This window comes from Hemitrygon akajei, chromosome 17 (assembly GCF_048418815.1).
Source record: "Hemitrygon akajei chromosome 17, sHemAka1.3, whole genome shotgun sequence".
Classification (NCBI taxonomy): domain Eukaryota; kingdom Metazoa; phylum Chordata; class Chondrichthyes; order Myliobatiformes; family Dasyatidae; genus Hemitrygon; species Hemitrygon akajei.
In genome coordinates, this window is record NC_133140.1 from 48,726,514 (window position 1) to 48,746,415 (window position 19,902).

General features: G+C 41.5%; 1 protein-coding gene across 3 annotated transcripts in view; it reads right to left on the reverse strand.

Annotated features, from left to right (window-relative positions):
* phkb (phosphorylase kinase, beta) overlaps positions 1-19,902 on the reverse strand; it is a 264,413-nt gene that overhangs the window by 57,945 nt on the left and 186,566 nt on the right. For all 3 annotated transcript variants that reach the window (XM_073070072.1, XM_073070073.1, XM_073070070.1), the window contains 4 exons: positions 10,485-10,568; positions 9,901-10,005; positions 7,842-7,924; positions 7,651-7,741 (listed from right to left, as the gene is read on the reverse strand). In XM_073070072.1, the coding sequence (XP_072926173.1) occupies positions 7,651-7,741; positions 7,842-7,924; positions 9,901-10,005; positions 10,485-10,568 (363 nt within the window). The remainder of the gene's footprint in view (positions 1-7,650; positions 7,742-7,841; positions 7,925-9,900; positions 10,006-10,484; positions 10,569-19,902) is intronic.

Consider the following 19,902-nt stretch of genomic DNA (forward strand, 5'->3'; position numbering starts at 1 on the left):
GTAAGAAAAACAGCAAATACAGAGAGCTTGAGAGTACATAATTAATAAAGCTGGAATGCAAATACAAACAGTTAATAACCCAAATATAATAACCTCCCAAACTCATAGTGTATTACAAAAATGGAAAAATGGAAAAAAAAACCCCCAAAAAAACAGCTAACCTAACCGACATGGGCTATTGTATCATATCAGGTATACATAGTAGTGTCAATAACTCTACACCTATATCCAAATAGCTAAAGGTGATAAGAAAAAGGTTCAGGAAAAGTCAGTTTAACTCATATGAAAATGTTGAATAAATGGTCTCCAAGTTTCTTCAAATTTGACCGAAGGGTCAAAAATGACACTTCTGATTTTTTCTAAACTCAAACAAGATATAGTTTGGGAAAACCACTGAAGTGTAGTTGGGGAATTAACTTTTTTCCAGTTCAGTAGAATAGATCTTCTAGCCATTAGTGTGGCAAATGTAATCATCTGCTGAGCTGAGGGGGATAAACAACTGTTATCCACCATTGGTAAGCCAAAAATTGCAGTAATAGGATGAGGTTATAAGTTAATACTCAGAACTGTTGAAATTACGGTATACCAAAAATATCATTCCAGTATTTTTGCAAGCAAGGGCAAGACCAAAACGTGTGAGCCAATAAGGCTACTTCAGAATGGCATCTGTCACAGATTGGATTAACATGAGAATAAAATCTAGCGAGTTTGTCCTTGGACATATGAGCCCTATGTACCACCTTGAATTGTATTAGGGCATGTTTGGCACAAATAGAAGAGGAGTTAACTAACTGTAAAATTGCCTCCCTTTGCTCTGTAGATAAGGGACATTGCAGTTCTTTTTCCCATTCATTCTTAATTTTATCTGACATCCCTGGTTGTATTTTCATGATCATATTATAAATGATGGCTACTAAACCCTTCTGATACCTAGAATTTTTTTCGTAATATCAATTGAGCATAAATTCAGAAAGGACTTTAACATATTATTCAAAAAATTTCCAATTTGTAAGTATCTAAAAAAATGGGCTCTAGACAACTTATATTTATTAGACAACTGTTCAAAGGACATAAAACAATTATCTGAAAGTAAGTCATGAAAACATGTTATACCTCTCGTTTTCCATAGCACAAAGGCTTGGTCCAGAAGAGAGGGCTGAAAAAGTAAGCTAGGTATAATAGGGCTTGATAAGATGAACCTATTCAAACCAAAAAACTTACGGAATTGAAACCATATTGGTAACGTATATTTAACTATAGGGTTAGTCATTTGTTTATTCAGTTTAGAGAGGACAAAGGGAAGCGAAAATCCTAAAATAGAGAACAATGAAAAACCTTGTACATATTTACACTCCAAATTTACCCATTGTGGGCTTTGTATTGCCACTGAGTCCTGTGTCCAAAATATTAAATATCGGATGTTAACTGCCCAGTAATAAAATCTTAGGTTTGGCAAAGCCAAACCACCTTCCTTCTTAGGCTTCTGTAAATATTTTTTACTTAATCTAGGATTTTTATTCTGCCATACATATAAGGATATTTTGGAGTCAATAATATCAAAGAAGGATTTAGGAATAAAAATTGGTAATGCTTGAAATAAGTATAAAAATTTAGGTAAAACTATCATCTTAATAGCATTGATTCGACCAACCAATGACAAAGACAATGGGGACCATCTAGTAACGAGTTGCTAAATCTGGTCAATTAAAGGTAAAAAGTTAACTTTAAATAAATCCTTATGTTTCTTGGTAATTTTAATACCCAAATAAGTAAAGTTATCTGTAACCACTTTAAATGGTAGATGTCTATAAATTGGAACTTGCGTATTTGATGGGAATAATTCACTCTTATTAAAATTCAGTTTATAGCCAGAAAAGCTACTAAACTGAGCAAGCAAAGATAAAACAACAGGAATAGATCTCTCAGGATCAGAGATATATGGTAACAAATCATCAGCATATAGTGATAGCTTATATGTCCCTTCCCCAAGGGTAATACAAAAATGTTAGGTGAATCATGAATAGTAATGGCTAAGGGTTCCAAAGCAATGTCAAATAGTAGAGGACTTAAAGGACAGCCTTTCCTCGTGCCACGAAACAGCTGAAAAAAGGGAGATCTTTGATTATTGGTGAGAACCGAAGCCAAAGGCTTATAGTATATTAATTTAATCTGTGATATAAATGTCCGGCTAAAGTTAAAATTCTGAAGCGTATTAAATAAATATGGCCATTCAACTCTGCCAAACGCTTTCTCAGCATCTAAGGAAATGACACATTCTGGGATTCTAGATGAAGGAGTATAAGCTATATTAATTAATTTTCTAATGTTGAAAGATGAATAACGATTTTTAATAAATCCGGTCTGGTCCTCAGAAATGATTTGAGGTAGTATATTTTCCAATCTAGTGGCCAAAATTTTGGTAAAAATCTTGGAATCCACATTCAGCAAAGATATATATGATGCACATTCAATATGGTCTTTGTCTTTTTTAAGAATTAGAGAAATGGAGGCTTCATAAAAAGATTGAGGTAATTTACCTACAGTTAATGCATCCTTAAAAATTTTAAATAACCAAAGAGAGAGTATAGAAGAAAAAGATTTTAAAAATTCCGCAGTATAACCATCTGGACCAGGGGCTTTACCTGAATTCATTGAAAAAAATAGCCTCTTTTATTTTGGTTTCCGTAATGGGTGCATCTAATGATACACAATCCTTGGCTGTTAATTTCGGGATATTCAGTTTCCTTAAAAATTCATCCATTATGGAAGAATCATCAGAAAATTCTGATTGATATAAAGAGTTATACAATTCTTGAAAGACTTTATTTATCTCTTTATGATCAATCATCAGAGTACCATCTCGTTTATGGATCTTAATGATCTGACGCTTAACCGAAGCAGTTTTCAATTGATTAGCCAATAATTTACCAGATTTATCCCCATGTATATAAAACTGAGTCCTAGATTTAATTAATTGATTTTCAATCAAAGAGGATATTAGCAAACTGTGCTCCATTTGAAGTTCAACACTCTTTTTATAAAGCTCTTTACTAGGAGTCACAGAGTAAGTCTTATCAATTTCTTTAATCTTATCAACCAACTTAAGTATTTCAGCGTTAAATCGTTTTCTGACTCTAGCAGAGCATGAAATAATTTGTCCATGGATAAATGCTTTAAAAGTGTCCCATAATATTTCACTAGAAATCTCTTCTGTAAAGTTTGTTGAAAAGAACAAATCAATTTGTTGTTTAATAAAGTTGAGAAAGTCTGAATCCTGAAGTAGAGTTGAACTGCCATGATTTAACACTTGAGGATGAATCCGTTGTCTTAATAGTTTCAAAGGCGCATGGTCAGAGAGAGTAATAGAATCATAATTACAGTCAATAACATCTTTAAGTAAACGATGATCAATAAAGAAATAGTCAATTCTTGAGTAATTATGATAAACATGAGAGAAATATGAAAATTCTTTATCCTTAGGATGTAGAAATTGGCAAATTTCAGAAATTCCAGAATCAACCATAAAGGAGTTAATGAGAGAGGCCGATTTATTCAGAAGAACCTGAATAGACTTAGATGTATCCATCGAGGGATTTAAACAACAGGTAAAGTCCCCACCCATTATCAGCATATACTCATTTAAATTAGGAAGGGATGTGACTAAACACTTAAAAATTTCGGGACAGTCAATATTCGGAGCATAAACATTAAGCAAAACAACTTTTTGGTTAATAGGTAAACCAGTGAGGAGCAAAAATCTACCTTGTGGGTCTGAAATTGTTTCATAATGTATGAAAGAGGTTGAGGAGTCTATAAAAATAGAAACGCCTCTTACTTTAGCTTAGAATTCAAATGGTACTGTTGGCCCTCCTAAAACCTAAAAAAACGTTGACTATCCTCCTTCCGCACATGAGTCTCTAGTGCAAAAATAATATTAGCATTCATTCTATGGAATACTTTAAATATTTTTTTCCGTTTAATCGGATGGTTGAAACCATTTGTATTCAAAGAAACAAAGTTAATAGTCTTATCCATATTGCTAATATTTAGCGTAGTAAATGCACAAGGTTAAGCAGAAGATAAACTCATGAATCTGGAAGAGGAGAGCAGGTTCAAAGAGGAACCAGAAGTTACGACACTTCAGCCATTTTGGTAGTTTCAAGTCAGCCCATGAAGGAAAATCTAAGCGAAAAGCAAAAGCAAAAGAGAAACCCTCTCCCCCACCCGCGAAAACCCAAGAAAAAGCCAGAGGAAGGCCAGCAGGCAAGCTAACACCAATTTTACCCCCATCTCTCAAGACGGCAGCTCAAAAAAAAGAAAAAAAGACACAAACCACCCATACTCAAAAAAGACAAAGGGTTAGTATAACAGGAAGAAGACTACAAAACTAATATTACAATAGACAAGATTAAGAGAGAAAAAAAACTAAACCGTTAAAACCTAAAACAGGATAGCATCATACTAATATTTCGATAAGACACCAGCACTCTTGTTCAGACACACCCGAACAGATGTGACGTGTCCAAGAAATTAAGGTCTTATGGGAAGAAGAAACGACATCTTGATAAAAGAAATTTTTTAAAAAACTGAATGCTTCAGCATAAAAGATAAAAAACAAAAATATATTCAAACTTAAGAACATTTAATTAGTAGCTTTTGAAATCAAACGAATAATAATTTAAAAAATTCTCGAAAGAAACCGAAAACAAACCTTTACTTGAACATGCAAAAAGTAATTACACTATCAGTCATCACATACGAATCTTCAAATTATAAAAGGTCCGAATCTATAAGCTAATTGTTAGCTTAAAAGAAAAAGCAGAGACAATAAAAAACCATTAAAAACGGATAATAAAAATACAATACGTTAATCAACTCGTAGCAGAAAGATGATGTTCCTCAAGAAATCTTTGGGCATCAGCTGGAGATTTAAACAGCTGACGAGAATTATTGGGAAGAACGACTCTCAGATGCGCTGGGAATAACAGCACTTGTTTGAATCCTTTCCAATAGAATCCCAAAATCACCGGTTTAAAAGCCATTCTTTCCCTCAAAACTTCAGGGCTAAAATCTTCCACGACATGAAATTTGAAATCTTGGAAGTTGATCATGCCCTTCTGTCGGGCAGCTCGAATCAGGTGATCTTTAATACGAGCATAGTGAAGCCGGAGGATTACTGGCCGTGGTTTTTCACCTGGAACTGGTTTTAAGCGAGAAATGCAGTGTGCACGGTCAATCACTGGAGGGGGATCCAGAACATTTGAGCCGAACACATCCATTAAGAACTTAGAGAAAAATTCAACCGGATTTCCCTTCTCCACATTTTCTAGGTGCCCAATTATCCGCAGGTTCTGTCTTCAAGATCGATTTTCAAGATCAATAATTTTGGATTTGTAGCATTCCAGCACTTGAGAAGTCGAAGACAGCTTTTGTTCCACAGTTTCAATTTTATGATCCCTCTGACGAGCAGCTTCTTCAAGAGCTGAAATTCTTGCTTGTTGTTGTTGAATTCCCAATTTAAGTGATTGAAGACTTACGTCAACCGTCTTTAAAGTTTCATCAAGTAGGGAAAATTTTGGGCTACGTTTATCCTCCAGTCTCGCATCCATAAGTTTCCCGATGGCGTCCAGAGTTAACGGTTCTTTAGTTGCTCTCGCTTCTTTAGTTTCTCATGGTCTCCCAGCCATTTTAACAAGTTGAAAATACAACTCAAAAAGTTGAAAAGTGTATCTTAAATATCAACCCCTTTAGTATAGGTATAAATAAGCCTGTTAGGGGGTGATTGCAGATAAAAGAAGTAAAAGGATTGGAGTGAAGCCTAATTCAGCTTCACACCATGAGCGCCATCTTGAGAGTTCCTCTACCTTCTCTTCCTGCTATTGTGTCATTATTTCTGGGTTCCTCCAGGGATTTATCTTTGGGCTTCCCTCATTTCTCATTTGTTAGAAACTGAATCTTGTCATTTGTTCCCTTTGTGTCACTAAGGTGAGTTTCAACCACACTGACTGTATCAGTGGGTTCAATTATTTTGGTGTGCTAATTACTTCCATCATTTTCTAATTCCAAGTCCCTTCTGGTCTTATTTCATCAGCACTGTAACCAGATTCATGGCATACATCACTATCCCAATTTTCTCCAGGCTTATGTTCCTAAATGTTACTCTCTAATAAAACTGCTCATTCAAAACCTTGCGGCCCATCCCCAATTTACATAAAGTCTCACTCACCCATTGTGCTTGCTGGCCAACACTGCTCTTGATCCAACAAAAGCTAAGCTTTACTTTCAAGTTCTTCAAGGTCATGCTCCCCCGCCCCCCCCCCCCCCCCATTTTGATAACCTCCTCAACCATTGAGATCTCTTTTCACTTCCATTTCTGCCTTCTTGATTTCATTCTTTCTTCCTGTGTCTGTGTTTTCATGTGTCTAGGCTCTGGAATATTTTCTCTGAACATCACTCCCTTACTACTTCCAGTTAAGTGGTCTGCCCTGGAATTTTACTCCCAAACTGCGCTGTGGAGGTCACAAAAATGACTTACGCGGTTCAAGAAGTCTGCTCACCACTATTTTCATGGGTGATGAAGGATGGGCAATAAATACTGCCCTTCCTTGTGATATGGTGATCCAAAAAGACAAATAAACAATTATGAAAATCTGTCATTTATCATGGGTGATGAAGATGGGCAATAAATACTGCCCTTCCCTGTGATATACTGATCCAAAAAGATGAAAAAACAATTGTGAAAATCTGTCATTTTGATCAAGACTTTCAGTTATCTGTCCTAATATGTCCTTACGTGATCTGAAGTCACTAAGTAGCTTTGGACATACAAAAGACACTTCAAGAAATGTTATTGTTATACACAACTGGATGGGCCTTCATTTTCTTCTAGGCTCAGCATTTTCTACATCCCTATCTATTCAATGAGCTAGTAAAACAAATCATCTGACCCAACCAGCATAGAAGTAAAAGCTGATTATCTAGAAAATTTCCTATGCTTGGCAATATTTTAGATTCGGAGAGCAAGCAGAAGAACAGAATTTCCCAAGAGGAAAATAAAACAAAATTGTGATACATACAGTATGTACTTTTTTTCATAGTAATATAGGAAACTATTCCGTTAGGACAAATCATCATATTTTTATTTGGATGTTTTCACTTAAAGCACCTACAGCTGCAATATCATGAAACAGAAAAGAAGATCTATGTAGCACATTCCATCACTTCCCATTACCTGAAGTATATTATGGAAACTGCCAACATACTTAGTTGTAATGTCGGAGACACAAAAGTCAACTTGTGCACAGAAAATTGCCAAAAGGAAAATGACATTGACTGCAGTATAAATACTAGCCAGGACATAAACTTATTTGCTCAATAAAGTGTATATAATTTAACAAATCTCAAAATATATTAACAAATTAATTAAGTGTTTAAGGACCAATAAAATAATTAGGCCAACTAGATTCCATGATGATATGTTTCTGAAATGTATTGTTTTTATACCATTTGGACAAACATAAGGTGGGCAGATGTTTTGGTTCAACCAGTCATTAATTATTGCTTATTTGTACATTACCGATAGCCATAGATTTTATTCATGATGATTTAATATACAACACATACAAAGTTTAGATGTTGATCTCAACATACCTGAAGTCTATCAACATGAACTTTTACTCCTCCAACATTGCCATTTTTAAAAGCTGCCAACATGTCCAAAATGGGATTGAGTCGACTCCCCCTAAATGAGAAAAGTTTTTAACTAATTTAGACCTCTGAATATTAAATTAATAGTCATAAAGGAATGTGACAAATGTAATCCTAACTGAAGAGCTTCTTACTTTATGTTATCTTCACGGATCAGAACAAGGAATAGAGGACGCCGATTCATTTTCCAATATTGCTTAATAAATAGTAGTAAGTTCTGGGGATCAAATTGATAAATATTACAAGGATTAGGTACATTGCAAGGAATACCAATTTACTGAATATGTATATACACACAGTTATTTATTTGTTCTTTAGAGATTAGAACAGGCCTCCTAGCCCAATGAGCCATGCTGTCCAGCAACACACCTATTATAACACTTGCCCAATCACAGGAAAGTTTACAATGACCAATTAACTTACTAACTAGTACATCTTTGAACTGTGGGAGGAAGCTGGAGAACCCGGGGAAACCCATGCCATCATGGGTAAAATGTAGACACTCCTTATAGAATACACCAAAAATGAGCTCTGAACTCCAACACAACAAGCTGTAATAGTGTCATGCTAACTGCTATGCTTCCATGGTACCCCCAACTATTTATGAATAGTGAGCATCATATGATCTATGTGATCTGACCACACTGTGGAACTTTTGTACATGCAAAACTGTATTATACAACTATCTCAAATTTCATCACAGAATTATGAAGTTAGACAGCACAGAAACGTGACTTGCACACTGCACACTGACCTAATTGTTGACCTTGAGCTAGTCCCATTTTCCTGGTTTTGGCCATCATCCCTCTAAAACATTTCCAGCTGTGTACCAGTCTAAATGTATTGTAGCCACCTCTACAGCTTCCTCTGACAGCTGATTCCATATACCCACCTCTCTCCTTGCGAAAAAGTTGTCCGCAGGTCCCTTTTAAATCTTTCTCCTCTCATCTTAAACCTATACTCTCTAGTTTTACACTTTTCTTCCATAGGGGTTGGCAGAAACTATAAGCATGCACCTTAGCTCTACTTCTCAGAATGCTATATATCTTTTATAAAACAGCAAAAACACAACACAACTAAATGTCTATCGAATACCCAATCTACAGAAATCATAAAACTCTAGAAACTACAGGCTATCAACTAAAGTGATTAATTAAATCAAACTGATCATTTATTTTTTTCAATATTCTTATGTGCAATCTTATCTTCTTCCCTAATCTAAGTAAATATCATTGGAGGTGATGTTTGTAACATAATAAATGATTAGAGTGTTACATACAATGTTTGAAATATAATAAATTAGTTGAATTTATGTGTTCCCTATACCTTTGGCCATGAATTTTATTGGCTATGTAAGAAACCTAACACTAGCCGTGGATACCTTACTGATACTTGCTGATTTTCAAACCACTCATGCTAGAAGTCCTCAAATTACTACCTATAGACATCACAAGGATGAATGAAACCAAATTTAATTACTACTGTATATTTCTAGATTAAACTGGCTGTCAAGTGCCTGGCTATTGTGAATTTTACCCATTTTGAGAAATATACAAAATATTAAAAGTTAAAATATAATAAAAATTTTCAACCTAAAACACAAATTTACCAAACAACACTTCAATGATCACATTTTAACTAACTCTATCAATTCTAAAAATGTAAAATTACTCCCAAAAATTGTCATGATTATTAAGTTAAACCAATGCAGTCCATAATTACAATCTAATGAATCACCATAAGTATAAATTGAGAACTGGTTCACAGAGAAAATATACAAGGTGGAGTAATGCAAGGTATTATTAATAAACTGACTTTCTTTGCAGCGTAGTTTCATAATTTTGTCTACACCTACAATATAAATTATTGCTAACTTCACACAACTTCCACCAGGAATTTGCTTTTTTGACTTTAATTTAGGTATGACTTAATTTCAATGTAATTGCTACATTTTATGAGCACCGAAAGCCCAGAAAAATAACACTCTCAATCTTGATGTCATTGACATTTGCTATTTTCCCCAGAAGTAAAGCCATTAAACTAATTGATGCAGGATTAAGTACATCATTTGTATTACCCCCATCAGCTGTTTGCATATTGATACATTTGTTGTTTGTACTTTAGGTGAAGCAAACTTTAAGGTGTTTATCCTTGATCTGCAGTTCAGATATCTACAGAGCTTAAACACAATACCTTAATGTCATCTATCAGCAGCATGACATCTTGAGCCATGTAAAAGTCACTCAAATCAAAAACAATGGGATAACAAACAATCGTTTTTCCCAGAATTCTATAAAGCTGTGGATAAAACAGAACTTAAATGTTATTTGTATTTCAGAACATAGATGAATGACAAAAATTTAATACATTTGTGGCATTTGTATTATATGAAAGCTTTTGCTCTATGAATGGATTAGTGTTAGATCATAAATCTCAGTGAATATATTAACCATGATGAGTGATAGTTATACTTGGACATTAACATACTCTTAAAATTTATTTGAAATTAAGATTGCATTTTAAAATTCATCAAAACATACGAAATACAATTAATTTACTTACATCATGAAATCTCATCATTAATATTAAGTAATGGATTCTACTATAAAAGTAAATCAAAATATATTCATCGTAACTAAGCTATTTTTCATATTTACCCGTCAACTAATTACATTAAAATACATTAACGTACATTTCATTTTCAGTGTTCAATCACTACCTGAACTAGCAAAGAAAATAATTTTGCTATTTCATGGTTATTGGATTACTGTACTGACCTTTGATGTTCCAATGCATCCAATGGGTCTGTTTGGTCTTCCAGACAATTTAAGTTTTTTATTAACACCCAGATGGAGATAGGCCTACAAGTACAGTAATGAAGAAATATTATTTTTCTCAAAATATTAAAAATACAAAAGTAACAAATAAAAATATTGTTGAACAGCAACAACTGCATCTAAAAATTTCAAATCTATTATGTGCAATTCATAGCATTAAAATAAGCAGTCATTATAATTTTAAACTGTGCATAATCAAAATTGAAAAACTAATCATTATATTCATAATAATACACAAAGCCAAAATATACATAATGCTTCATAAGCAACATATAAGTAAGCTAGAATGCACATTATTAAGTCTGGCAACATTTCAAATAATTATTGTGGTTCCACATAATCTTTCCCTTCCAGTTCCCACTGTTCTTAATTTTATTAGACATAGAGAATATTCATTATATTAGTAGCAGTAGTTCATTCATCATGCAGTGATGATAACCACTCTAGTTATCTGCGATTTGTAGGGGCAGGACTGGTCTGTGGGTACGCAGATAACTGGGGAGTCCAATCCACGCTCAAAATGTTCTTTGGCAGTGTGGACAGAAGATGGCAGCCATGTTGAGTCGGCGGGTTGCTGACTCAGGCTTTCATGGCCAGCCTACATCTCTCCATTGCAATTGTCTTTACTGTCTTGTATGTCACTGCATCCTTGTGGAGGGAGGACTGCTACTCAACCTGATAACAGCCGTTACATTCCTATGAGTCTGGATTGATGCCAAAGGCTCTTAGTGAAGTTTTCACAGTGCCTTTACAGCATTTCATCTCGCATTCCCGGGAATATGTCCCTTTCTGTAGTTCGCCATTAAGCAGTCTCTTAGGGAGCCGAAGATCTGGCAGATCTGTGCAGTGGCTTGTGCAGCGTAACTGGGACTACATCAGGATAGTGTGGATACTGGGCAGGCCCACCTTGGTAAGTACCTCAGTGTCAGGGATTCTGTCTTGCCATTTAATACTGAGGCACTGAATGGAAATGGTTCAGTTTCTTGGCACGCTGTTGCTACATTGTCCATGTTTCACAGGAGTAAAGCAGAGAGGGAAGTACTATGGCCCTATACACCTTCAGTTTTGTCACTAGACTTTTGCTTCTTCTATTCCAGATGTTGGTATAAAGCTTGCCGAAGGTTACACTTGCTTTGGCGATCCTGGCATTTACTTCAACACCAATGACTATATTCTGGTACAGTATGCTGCCAAGAAACGTGAACTTGTTCACTGGGTTTAGTCTTTGACCGTTGACTGTGGTGTTTGGCTCAATGTACGAATCCCTGGAAATGGCTGATGCATTACTTCAGTCTTCTTGGTGTTGATTGAAAGTTCAAAGTTAGTACACACATCAGAAAACTTGTCGACACAATGCTACATAACTTCTTTTGAACTAGCAATGAGAGAATAGTCTACAGCAAAAAGGAAGTCTCTGATGATGGTGTCATAATCTTAATTTTTTCTTGGAGCCTCCTGAGGTGGAACAGCTTCTCATCAGTGCAGAGTCTGATGCCGATGCCCACGTCACATCTCTAAAGGCATCAGTTAATATGGCAGAAAACATCAGGGTGAATGGTGCTGCCACCAAGATGGTCTTCTAGAATGTCAACAAAAGACTGCTTTGTGTTCCTGCTTTTCATCCTAGAGACGTACAGATGCCTTGGGGTTTTCTTTCCATGTGGGCACCTCTTGGGCTGGATTTGACTGTTCAGTTTAGAAACAATGAGATGGTGGTCTGTCCAGCAGTCAGCACTGTACATAGATTCTGTCACTCTTACATCCTGCCTATCTCTCTTCCTGACAATGACCTCGTCAATTAGATGTCAGTACTGAGAGCGAGGATGCATCCACAAAGTTCTGTTACGGGTGGGAAGGCGGAAGATAGTGCTGGTGGAATAGTGGAAGACCGTTGCTGTTGCTGTGGCCAGTGCCGTATTTCTCAAAGACCCAATCCCAGGAGGTGTTGTTAGAGCCTACTCTTGCAGTGAAGTCACCAGGGATGGCAACTTGTCCGCTTTAGGAGCAATGACTATAATTGAGTGCAGTTCTTCATAGAACTTATCCTTAACAACACTTGTGTTTGCCATGGTTGGGGCATAAGTGCTGTCAATGGTGCCATGCTTCCCACCATGTGACAAAAGGAGTTTCATAGTCGTGAGCCAGTCATTCATGCCCATTGAAGGTCTAGCAATCTTGTCAGTAATCTCCATCTTCATTGCAAATCCAACCCCAGCGTTATGTTGGTCTTGTTTTCCTCTTCCAATACCCCTCAGAACAGTTACTACCCTCAATAATCTAGCTCTTGAATAAAAGGGGATAACTACACTCAACTTCACGTATCCCATTACTTAAATGTTCCCACAACCAATGATCTCACTTTCAAGGACTCTTTACCTCATTGTCCCTAGTTCTTGTTATTTACTGTTATTCATTTAACTTGCATAGTTTGTCGATTTCTGCACTCTGGTTGATCTTTCATTAATCCTGTTATACGTACTATTCTGTAGATTTTCTGAGTACACCAAAAGAAAATGAATCTCAGGGTTGTAGATGGTGAAATATATATACTTTGATAATAAAATTTACTTTGAACTTTGATGTTGCACTTGGTTAAGTGCTTCCTTGATATCATTAACGTCAGTCCCATTTCCCCTCTGGAATTCATCTCTTTCCTCGAAATTTATTCCAAGGCTTTGATAAACTCTGGAGTCAAATGATCCTGATGAAACTAGTTGTGACCACTGGAAGTCAATAATTTTTTGAATCAATCTTCTGACAATTACAAGGACAACATGAGATTTAAGCGCATGAGTTTGAATCAGTAAAGTCATTCTGAGTTCAGTTCTCTCTGCCTCCGTGCATTCCTTCCGTAGCGCTTTGCGCGCGACTACATTGGTGACCCTGACGTTCCAGATGGCATCTGGAACCAGCGACTCTGCAACCAGCCATGAATTCGAGCAATTTGCACAACGTGGTCTCTCTGAAGCTTCCTACTTTCTGGGCCACTCAGCCCCACATTCGGTTCGAGCAGGCTGAGGCCCAGTTCAATATCAGAGACATTACAGCCAACGCTACGCGGTATTGCTACATGGTCAGTGCGCTCAACCAGGAGACGGCAGGCCGGATCATCAACTTCCTATGCCAGCCACTAACGGAGGACAGGTACACTAAGCTTAAGGCGCTCCTGATCCGTGCCTTCGGTCTCTCCCGCCGCAAACGGGTCGCGCGGCTCCTACACATGGATGGCCTGGACGACCGCACGCCATCCAAGCTCATGAATGATACACTGGTGCTCATGGACGACCATAAGCCGAGCCTTTTATTTGAATAGTTGTTTCCCGAGCAAATGCCAGAGGACATTCACGTCCTCCTCGCGAGTGAGGATTTCAGCGACCCACGCAGGGTTACGGCTAAAGCAGACGTCCTTTGGCAGAGCAAGCAACGTGGAGCAGCCTCCATGGGCCTAGCCACGATCGTGTGCCTCAAAGCCCAGGCCCTGCAACCGAGGCTGCCGAGACCCACGGGGGGGGAAAAGAAGAAAGTTCAGAACAATGATGTTTCTATCACCAAAGATGGGGTCCACCATGTGCTTTTCCGGGAAATGCTGGGGCCAGCCGTCACTAATGGCTACGACGGTTGGCCACTGAGACAGCCTCCTGTACCTCTGGGACCAACACTCCGGGCGGCACTTCCTGGTAGACACCAGGGCCAAAGTCAGCGTACTCCTCCCCTCAAACATGGACACTCGTAACACAGTCCCAGGCCCCAGACTCACCACTGCAAATAGCACCAGTATTCGGACGTATGGCCTGCGAACTATTGCACTGCATTTCAGGTCCAGCCATTTCACTTAGACTTTCACGTTGGCAGCAGTGTCACAGCCACTACTAGGGGCAGAGGGGCAGACTTCCTAGGAGCCAACTGCCTCCTGGTCAACTTGAAAGGCCGGCGTTTGGTCCAGACTTTCCAGTTTGGAGAAGCCAAGCTACCGGCCCTCCACCCGGATTCCGTGACCCTCTCGGGAAACGAATTCGCAAGGGTGTTGGCGGAATTCCCCTCCATAGTCACTCCGCAGTTCTCCACGACCGACCCCAAGCATGGCGTGCAGCACCACATCCCCACGCAAGGACCGCTGCTGCACGCCCGAGCTCGCAGGCTCCCACCCAACAAGCTCCACCTCGCCAAGGAGGAGTTCCGCAAAATGGAAGAGCTGGGAATCGTACGCCGCTCAGACAGCCCGTGGGCATCCCCGCTGCACATGGTGCCCAAGTCCGCAGGAGGATGGAGGCCCTGCGGAGACTACAGAGGGCTCAACAATGCCACAACCGCCGAAAGATACCCGATACCCCACACCCAGGACTTCACGGCTAACCTGCACGGAGCGACCATCTTCTCCAAAATCGACCTGGTCAGGGGATACCATCAGATCCCAGTGCACCCCGATGATGTGCCCAAGACAGCCCTCATCACCCCGTTCGGCTTGTTCGAATTCCTGAGGATGCCTTTCAGTCTCAAGAATGCAGCCCAAACTTTCCAAAGGCTCATGGACTCGGTGGGACGCGGCCTGAATTTTGTTTTCATTTACTTGGACGATATCCTGGTGGCCAGCAGTTTGCACCAAGAGCACGTGGCACATTTGCGCCAGCTCTGCCAACGCCTGAGCGACCACGGACTGGCAATCAATCTGCGAAGTGCCAGTTCGGGCTGACAGAGATCGACTTCTTGGGCCACAGAGTCAACCGACATGGCGCAGTTCCCCTACCGGACGAGGTCCAGGCCATCCGCCAGTTCCCCAAGCCCAGCACGGTCAAAGGCCAGCAGGAGTTCGTAGGGATGGTCAACTTTTATCATCATTTCGTGCCAGCAGCTGCCCGCATCATGAGACCCTTGTCCTGCCTGATGGCCGGCAAGGCCAAAGAAGTGGCATGGGATGCGGAGTCCACGGAGGCGTTCGAGCAGACCAAGGAGGCGCTGGCGAAGGCGGCCCTCCTAGTGCACCCGAGAGTCGATGTACCCACGGCACTCACAGACAACGCTTCCAGCACGGCAGTTGGCGGAGTCCTGGAGCAGCTTGTTGAGGACCAGCGGTGACCACTCGCTTTCTTCAGCCAGCATCTACGGCCACCAGAGGTGAAGTACAGTGCCTTCGACAGGGAGTTGCTAGCGTTCTACCTGGCTGTCCGGCATTTCCGGTACTTCCTCGAGAGAAGGGAGTTCACCGTGTGTACGGACCACAAGCCCCTCACCTTCGCACTGGCCAAGGTATCGGACCCATGGTCGGCTCGGCAGCAGAGGCACCTGTCCTTTATTTCAGAATTCACCACGGACGTCCGCCACATTTCAGGGAAGAACAACGTCGTCACCGACACACTGTCTCGCCCCTGCCTCCACTCAGTAGGCATATCGTCCACAGGAATAGACTACGCAGCACTGGCAGAAGCACAACGGTCCGACACCGAGATCCCGGCTTACCGCACCGCCATTTTGGGGCTCCGGTTGGAGTACATCTCCATCGGCCCGGCAGCGGATCGACTCCTGTGTGACGTGTCTACCGGCAAACCCCGACCCGTGGTTCCAGCCGCATGGAGGCGCCAGGTGTTCGACAAGCTGCACGACCTGGCCCACCTGTCCATCCATTAAGCTGGTAGTGGACAGATTCATCTGGCACTGTTTGTGCAAACAAGTCGGACACTGGGCCAGGACTTGCGTACACTGCCAGACTGCCAAAGTCCAGCGGCTCATGAAGGCTCCCCTCCAGCAGTTCCAGCTGACGCAAAGGAGGTTCCAACACATCCACGTGGATGTCGTCGGCCCCCTGCCAGTCTCCCGGGGCACCAGGTATATCTTTACCATGGTAGACAAGTTCACCAGATGGCCGGAAGCCATACCGCTCGCAGACACGTCCACTGAGTCCTGCGCCAGGACGCTCATTGCAAACTGGATCGCCAGGTTCGGCCTCCCAATGGACATCACCTCCGACAGAGGGGCGCAGTTCATGTCTGGTTTGTGGACAGCACTGGCACAGCTCCTGGGCACCCAGCTGCATCACACCACAGCGTACCATCCCCAGTCCAACGGTTTGGTAGAGCGATTCCACCGGTATCTCAAGTCAGCCCTGATAGCACCTCAGGGGCCCCAACTGGACAGATGAGCTTCCCTGGGTCCTACTGGGCATCCGCACAGCCCCCAAGGAGGACCTGGGCACCTTTCGGCGGAATTGGTCTACAGCGCCCCCTGACGGTCCCAAGCGAGTTCGTACCAGAGACCCGAGGTTCAGACGAAAGTCCAGCAGCAGTGCTCATGAGGCTGTGGGACAAGGTAGGGACCATAGCGCCGGTCCCGACCTCCAGGCATGTTCCCATGCCATTCTTCACCCTTAAAGACCTCCGAGACTGTGAGTATGCTTTTATTCGCAGGGGCATGCACAGGTCACCTTTACAGTAGCCATATGAGGGACTCTTTAGGGTGATCCGGTACAACGGAACCATGTGTGTCGTGGAGGCGGGTGGCCGGGAAGAGACTTTTACAGCGGACCGCCTCAAACCGGAGCACTTGGACATTGAGCAACCAGTGAGGGTACCGGCACCGCACCGCGCTGGCGAGGCCCGCCACCCAGACTGGGGGCTCCACTCCCCCAATGGACGTTTCTGGGGGGGGGGGGGGGGGAGGGTGTGATGGTTCGCACACATCGGACTTGAACTGCCATCGGGAGCCCCGCTGGTCGCAGGGACCCATGGGAGGGGAGATTTAAGCGCGTGAGTTTGAATCAGTAAAGTCATTCCAAGTTCAGCTCTCTCTGCCTTCGTGCGTTCCTTTTGTAGTGCTTTGCGTGCGACTACACATTATTTCTCCTGCCTCATTTTCTAGCAGTCCTTTATCCACTCACATTTCCCTTTTATTTTTAACATACTTGAAAAAACTTTTACTATCCACTTTGATATTATTTGCTAGTTTGCTTTCAGATTTCATCTTTTCCCTTCTCAGGATTTTTTTAGTTGCTCTCTGTAGGTTTTTAAAAACTTCCCAATCCTCTATCGTCCCACTAATTTTTGCTTTGTTGTATGCCCTCTCTTTTGCTTTTACAAAAGCTTTGACTTCCCTTGTCAGCCAGGTTGTACTAGTTTACCATTTGAGTGTTTCTTCATCTTTGGAATACACGTCCTGCACCTTCCTCATTTTTCCCAGAAACGCGGGCCATTGCTGCTCTGCTGTCATCCCTGCCGGTAGCTCCTTCCAATTTACTTTGGTCAACTCCTCTCTCGTACCACTGTAATTTCCCTTACTCCACTGAAATACCGCTACATCACACTTTACTTTCTCCCGATCAATTTTCAAGTTGAATACAATCATATTGTGATCACTGGTCCCTTAGGTTCTTTTACCTTAAGCTCCCTAATCGCCTCTGGTTCATTACATATCACCCAATCCAGTATAGCCTAGTAGGCGCAACGACTAACTGCTCTAAAAAGCCATCTCTTAGGCATTCAACAAACTCACTCTCTTGAGATCCATTACCAACCTGATTTTCCCAAGCGACCTGCACGTTAAAATCTCCCATGACCACCATAATGTTGCTCTTTTGACTCACCTTTTCTATTTCCTGTTGTAACCTGTGGTCCAGCTCTCAGCCACTGTTGGGAGGCCTGTATATAATTGTCATCAATGTCCTTTTACCCTTGCAGTTTCTTAACTCAACCCACAAGGATTCAACATCTTCCGATCCAATGACATATCTTTTTACTGATTTGATGCCATTCTTTACTAGTACAGCCACACCACTCCCTCTGCCTACCTTCCTATTCCTCCAATATAACGTGTAATGTTGGACATTCAGCTCCCATCTACAACCATCCTTCAGCCACGATTCAGTGATGGCCACAACCTGGCAATCTGTAATATTGCAACAAGATCATCCACCTTATTTCTTATACTAAGCTCAATTAACTACAACACCTTGAGTACTGTATTTGCTATCCTTTCTGATTCTGCATCGCTAACGATATGATACTCAGCCTGTTGGCTGCAACTAAGTCTCATCACCTGCCTGCCCTTCCTGACAGTCTGACTGCACACTATCTTCATTTTTTACCATCTGTCCTTTCCTGAGTCCCTTCACTCCGGTTCCCACCCCGCTCCCGAGTCAGTTTAAACCCTCCCCAACAGCTCTAACAAACCTGCCCGTGAGAACATTGGTCCCCCTCGGGTTCAGGTGCAACCCGTCACTTTTGAACAGGTCATACCTCCCCCAGAAGAGATCCCAATTATCCAAAAACCTGAAACCCTGCCCCTGCAGCAGCTTCTCAGCCATGCACTGTCAAATCATCCGATTTCTACCCTCATTGGCATGTGGCACGGGTAGCAATCCAGAAATTACTACCCGGGAGGTCCTGCTTCTCAGCTTTCTACCTAGCTCTCTAAATTTTCTTTTCAGGACCTCTTTGCTTTTCCTTCCTATGTCATTGGTACCAGTATGTACCAAGACATCTGGCTGCTCCCCCTCCCTCTCCGAAATGTTGCGAATGTGATCTGAGACATCCCTGACCCTGGCATCTGGGAGGCAACATACCTCCCGCGTGTCCCGTTCACGTCTACAGAATCTCCTGTCAGTTCCCTTCACTATCGAGTTCCCTATCACTACCGCTCCCTTCTTCTCTCTCTTTCCCTTCTGCACCACAGACCCATGTTCGATGTCTGTAACTCGGTCACTGTGGTATTCTCCTGGGAGGTCATCCCCCACAAAACTATCCAAAATGGTATACTTGTTTTTGAGGGGGATGGCCACAGGGCTGCTCTGCTCTAACTGCCTATTTCCATTTCTCTTGACGGTCACCCAGCTACACGCCTCCCACAACTTTGGGGTGACTACTTCCCTGTAACTTTGATCAATTATAACCTCACTCTCCCGTACAAGCTGAAGGTCATCCAGTTGCTGCTCCAGATCCCTAACACGGTCTTCAAGGAGTTGCAGCCGGATGCACTTCACGCAGATATAGTTCCCCGGGAGACTCTGGGTCTCCCAAGGCTCCAAGTTCTGGCATGAAGAACACACCACAGCCATTTAAATGGTACAGTAAGAGAGGGGAAAAGATAAAAAGGAAACTGTAACAGACGCTTTACACAGAGCCAACGCTTCCTCCGAGTCGAAGACTGGTTTGAGCCAAAGCCTGTCGCTTCTACTCTCACCATTGGCCTACTCCCGACAATGGCTGCACTGCTTATCCCTTCTGTACTTTTATTTAGTTCAGAGAGCTCTGTTGACACTGCTGATGGGCTACGTACAATGGACAAACACCCTTGAGGTTCCCTTTTTAAATAACCACCGCCAACCTGCGAGAAATACCTCCTGGTAGAGCTCTGCTGATGCCACTGATGGGCC